The 6,070-nt window shown below is 37.2% G+C and overlaps 1 protein-coding gene across 1 annotated transcript in view; it reads right to left on the bottom strand.

Annotated features, from left to right (window-relative positions):
- Window positions 1-6,070, bottom strand: part of GRTP1 (growth hormone regulated TBC protein 1) — a 125,420-nt gene that overhangs the window by 88,188 nt on the left and 31,162 nt on the right. Inside the window, exons 4-5 of the mRNA XM_007942407.1 lie at window positions 5,749-5,873; window positions 1,766-1,862 (exon numbers count right to left, since the gene is read on the bottom strand). Of these exons, the coding sequence (XP_007940598.1) occupies window positions 1,766-1,862; window positions 5,749-5,873 (222 nt within the window). The remainder of the gene's footprint in view (window positions 1-1,765; window positions 1,863-5,748; window positions 5,874-6,070) is intronic.

The following is a 6,070-nucleotide window of genomic DNA, read 5'->3' as shown; positions in this document are numbered from 1 at the left end:
TCTGGTTAGCAGGCAAGTGTCTTAGCCACTATGCTACCAGAGCTCCTTTAAAGTTTAGCTCAGGGCAATAGTTTCAGGGGTTCATCCAGCCCCCTTGGCTCCACAACGTCTCGAGTCCATCAGGATTTGAAGTTCTGTTCTGCATTGTCCACCTTTTGATCAGAGTTCGTCTACAGAATCTTTGACCAAAATGTTCAGTAATGGGTGGCTGGGCACCATCCAGTTCTTCTGGCCTCATGGCAAAAGAGGTAGTAGTTCATGAAGGCAATTAGCCACATATCCCATATCCTCCTCCTATTCCTGACTCTCCTTCTTCCTCTGTTGCTCCAGGTAAATAACAAGTAATTGTTGTGCCTTGTATGGCCACTTACAAGTTTTTAAGACCCTAGCACTACACAGCAAACTAGGAGGAAGAACACAAGCACTAAACACACTATTAGGCCAAGTAACTAGGATGTCCCACAAAAGCATGACCCTAAATCTCTAAACCAAGGAACCAAACCCCGTGAGGTTTTTGGTTGCACATAATCAGCCTCAGCTGCTACTCTCTCACTCTCTTTTTTGTGTGTGGTCATTGTTGTGAATACATCTATCACCAACTTTCATGAGTTTAACTTTTAGAGGTGTACAACTTATTGCCAGTAATTACAACAATCAGTTGTGCAACCCTACTTTTAATCAATGCATTTTTTCCATTACCATTTACCCCTCATTTTTACCACCTTCCTGCCCCTGGTAAACACTAATAAAATTTGTTCTCTAGACATTTGCCTTTTCTTATCTTTTTATATTTTAAGTGAGGTCATATACTATTTGTCCTTCTGTGACTGATTTATTTCACTCAGCGTGGTGTCTTCCAGCTCCATCCCTACTGTAGCATGTATCAAGACTTCATTTCTTCTACTGGCTGAGTAATATTCCACTGTATGTATGTATCACATTTTGTTTGTTCATTCATCTGTTGATGAGTATTTAGGCTGTTTCTACCTTTTGATTCCTAATGTGATTATATATTACACTTCATTATCTACATTATACCTTGTTATAGAAAAACACCAAACTCACTGCCATAGAGTCAGATCTGACTCAGCAACCCCTCCTTGGGTTTCTGAGGCAGTATCACTATGGAAGTACATTGCCCAATCTTCCTTCCGAGGAGTGGCTAGTAGATTTGAACCACCAGCCTTCTGGTTAGCAGTCAAATGCCTTAGGCACTACACCACCAGAGCTTCCACATACCTTGCTATAATTGGAGGTAAATTTACTTATTAATAAACAGAAAAGAAGAACTATATAAAGAGAGCAACTTTGCCCTTAAATATCAATAATAATAGCTGATAATTATTGTGCTCTTACTAGTATTCACAAACAAAATAACAAATACATACCCCAAACCAAATTAACATCTAAGATTTTGCAACCTGGAGTGAAACAGTTCTTAATATAATTGCCATGTGCCCCTACAAATCTTGATATAAAAGGGCACAGAATGAGTAACAGATGAGCCAAACATATAGTCTCAGCTGCATTTAAGCTCTATCATGGAAGAGAAGAAAAGTCCACAGGGTCCAGAAATGCCCAACTGCTCTAGCTGAGGTCAATCTACCTAAATATTTTACTTCTCTTTCACTCAACTACAAAAGAATTTTTAACCTCAACTCCCAAACAATTCAATTATGTTTCAATTAATTCTTGCTTTGTCAGCAGAATCATTTCAATAATACCAGAAACAGAATAAGGCATGCAGTAGGAATTTCCAACATACCAGGTAATATTCTTCCAACAAGAGCATCTAATAGCCAAAAAGATTCTTCTTCATTCTTTGTTATAAGAATCAGATATCCTGCTATAAAATTCATTCCCTGAAATGAGAAAAGTGAGAAACAGAAATTCATATTGAGCTGATTCTGTCATGGTTGGCTGCTAACTAAGTTCTAATTTCTTTTACTCAATCCCTAAAACTTGCACATTCTAGAATGTTTAGAAGAACTTTAGATACTAAGGATCTGTCATGTAGTAATGTTTTTAAGCCTACCTGAAAATGAACAAAATGGAAAAATTTCAATGAAACTCTACTGAATACTGCTTTAGAATACTAAAATCAATGAATATCTCTTCAACTACTAGTAATCTTGTGATAATATAATTTACCTTTGATTTCGAAAATAATTAAAGGTCTGGTGGTACAGTGCGTAAGGCATTTGGCTGCCACCCAGAAGGTGAGTAGTTCAAACCCACTAGCTCTTCCACAGGAGGAAGAAAGGTAATCTACTTCCATAAACATTTACAGTCTTGAAAACCCAACTGGGGTCACTATAAGTTGGAATTGACACAATAGCAGTGGGTTGGGCTGGGTTGGGTTTCTACTAATAGTATAAAAGTATTCAGAAGGTAAACTACGTCAATGATCACATTTAATAAAAACAGTAAAGAATATGATGTGACACATGGAAATATTAAGAAAATTTTGTGATAGAGACTGTTTTAGAAAACTCATGGTACATACATTAAATATAAGAAACTCTTGAGAGAAACAGCTAGGCCTGGGGAAAAAGGCTTTATAACAGTGAGCTAGTGTTCATTTCTGGGTAACTGGATTTCAGGTAGCTTTTTTTCCCCGCCTGTATTTTGTAAAACAAATATGTATTTCTCTAGTAATAAAGGAAATAAAACCTCAGTTTTATAAACCAGTAAGATAAATTAACATGATACAAAATTTAGAAGAATAAGCTGCATAAAACCAATATTCCTACATGCTGCTGGCAATACTATACATTATTTTAATATGGAAACCAATGTAGTAATGTATATCAAGAGCTAAAGCACATTCATGTATACACATGCACACACAGCCTTTCACATTCCTTGACCCTGCAATTCCACTTGAAAATGTGACTCAAGAAACAAAAGCAACACACAATGGAATATGCAACACTAAAGAATAGTGTAGAATCTGCAAAACACCACAGAATGTGGATGAACTTGGAGGATGTTATGCTGAGTGAAATAAGTCAATCACAGAAGGACAAATATTGTATTAGTTCATTATTGTAAAAAGTCAAGGGAAGGTTTATATACAGAAGGAAACTTTCTATGTTGGTTACCGGGGTGGGTGGGGAGGGGAGGAAACACTGCCAAAATAAAAATAAAATAAACAAAAGCAATCTGTATAGACAACTATTTTATTGCTACCAGTGAAGGCAAAAGACAAGTAAATTTCTGTAACTGAGAACAGACACCAATGAGCAAATGATGCAAACGAGAGCTGGAAGATGACAGCATCACTATCACCAATGACAAGCATGTGGTGCTGAATCATGGACATGCATATATGCAGTCATCTTGAGTATGAAAAGCAGTATAAAAACAGTATATACACTATGACTCCATACATACGCCTGCACATCTACAAGTGCATAAAACCAAACAAACCAACCCATTGCTATCAAGTATACATATACACATGAACAAAACCAGCAGAGCTTTTAGAATCCTGGTAATATTTAAAATAATGAGAGTTTAAAAAAAAAAAAAAAAAGCTATTTTATTGCTGAATTTGCAAATATATTATATACCCAATCCTCACACTGACATGGTTACATTCCAAAGACCAAGTCACTATGTGAAAATCAGCATTATGCGAAAATGGAGGATGACCACATCAGATCACAAAATGGAGGATGACTACATCACTACATAACTGCCAAATTACATCATTGCATAACTGTCAAACCATTGAGAATCACAGCCCAGTCATCTTGACACATAACCTTAACCATCACAGCCAGCATCACAGCTTTGCGCCTTAGTATTCATTACTGTCAGATGTATGTCGCTGGTATATAATATAGTCAGATGGTAGATTTTTAAGGAGTTCTGGTGGCACAGTGCCTAATGTATGTGACTGCTAACCAGAAGGCTTGCAGTTCAAAACTGCCAGCCACTCTGCAGAAGGAAGATGGGACAATCTACTTCTGTAAAGATTTACCACCTTGGAAATCCAATGAGGGTCGCCATACTTGGAAACGACTTGATAGCAGTGTGTTTGGTAGATTTTTGTACTATTGTTGGATAATGAAATAGCAGGTTAAGTGAGGAGTAGGTGTATATGCATTTACAACAATTAAAAAAAAACTATTTTAAAAACCAAAAAGAACAGTAAGTGAAATAATCTAAACACAGGTTGTAGGCCATTCTGCCTTCCCAATTCGTATTCTTTACCAACCCAATTTAAAAACTTTCTAAGTCATATGCCTTAAAAAAAAAATGTTATGGCTTTAAATATTTCCCAGTGAGAAAAGCAGTAAAAACATCTATTTAATGACTTCTTCCTTGCTTCTGAATAATAAATTAACAGCAATAAAAACCAAGAGTAACAGAAATTCTGTCTGAGAAGAATAGACCTATCCTGGCTTCATCATTATGCAGACACCACCTACATGTAACAGAGTAATGTAATAATATAACCTGATGAATTATTTAGTACAGCGATGAGTCTCTATCACATTTCTCTGCTGCTGCTTTTTTCAAAACGATTTGCTTTACTCCTTGCCTGCATTTTCCCTTCTTTTATCACTGGGACCCACTTCTTTTGCTTGCACCAAAGAGTTATAATGAGTACCAAACAAAAACTCAAGTTGCCAAAGCAAACCAAATTGTGCACAAAGTTTATTCAAATTTTATTTAATGAGCCAAGTACTTTTGGCTCTCTGGTCTTTTATATTAAGTCTCTGGAGCCATCATCCACACATGAACGTCAGATTTAAACTACCTGTCACCACGGATTGATTTCATTCCCTGCCCTCTTATGAAACCTTTATACAGGCTGGCTGCTTCTAAGAGTATGTGGCTTCAAAAGCAAGAAAAGCGGCTTTCCAAATCCCGTGACAGCCATGAAGCTTGATACTGCAACCATGGGACAGGTTATCATCTGTTGCTTTCATTCTGGATAAAAAGCAGGGAGTGCTCTCCTGAAAGCATTCACAGAGGCAAGCCCTTCTGCAGCCCAGAGCCCTGCCAGGAATCCTCAAAGTCTGTGTGGGCAAGCCCCTGCCAAACAGCTGCCTCCTGCTCACAGGTGGTCCCCCCTTGCTCTCTAGTGAGCACAGAAAACTGCAACAGCAGCATCAAGCACTAAGTCCAAGCAGTCAAATGCACGTGCACCATAAAGAGAATATGTATGGCTTCTGACATCCCTCATTAGAGGCTCTTTTAGGTTTTCTCTGTTATGCTCTTAAACTGAGACCATTTCATAAACTAAAAGGAAATTATTTTTTCCAACCTCACAAGGTTGCAAATCAAAAGCGAGACCGAATTAAGCTGGTAAGTAATGAAGCATGTTGAACCCCCTATCTTGAATTTCACAGAAGATCACCCCATAACACAAACATACCATTTGCACTAAGGCAATTCAGGCTCTGATTACCTTTGTAGTCAAATAAATACTGTATTCATTAATTTACTTCCTGTTTCCCAACTTTCCACCCTCACCCCATCTAACTACCACCTTGACACCAAAAGTTATTGTTAAATAGATGTCCCACTGCTTTTCTCACTAGAAAATATTCAAAGCCAGTCTTTTTTTTTTTTTTTTTAAGGTATTATGACATAGGGAGTTTATGAATTAGATTGGAAAAAAATATTTAACTTATTCCTAGAGGGTATCACTGTTGTAAATTTGTGGGGTACCCATTACTTTCACCTTTCCATCTACTGCATACTAATTTAGAGGGTTCCTAACATGCTCACCTGGCAGTATCCCACACCTTGGTTATGATGCCCATATGCCAAAAGCACATTGTACAGGGTTTTCTGTAAACAGGGATCTGCAGTTTTTTGGAATTTTACATTGTCAGGAAAGGTCCTGTTCATATCTGTAAGAAAATGCATGAAAAGAATTATTCAAAAGACAGAAATAGCAGACTGCTCTAAGAAATAATCAAAACCATTCTGTGCATCTGTTCCTAAGGGAGATCCCCAGGTCTTACTTGTGGAATGTTGGGATTCTGTCTAGGATTTAAGAAATAGTTTTCAATCCTGGATCCTGGTGAACTTTTTTTTTTTTTTTTTT

This window comes from Orycteropus afer, unplaced genomic scaffold (assembly GCF_000298275.1).
Source record: "Orycteropus afer afer isolate SDZICR_OR568_19922 unplaced genomic scaffold, OryAfe1.0 scaffold00089, whole genome shotgun sequence".
Lineage (NCBI taxonomy): Eukaryota > Metazoa > Chordata > Mammalia > Tubulidentata > Orycteropodidae > Orycteropus > Orycteropus afer.
This window is presented reverse-complemented; position numbering and strand designations above follow the sequence as displayed.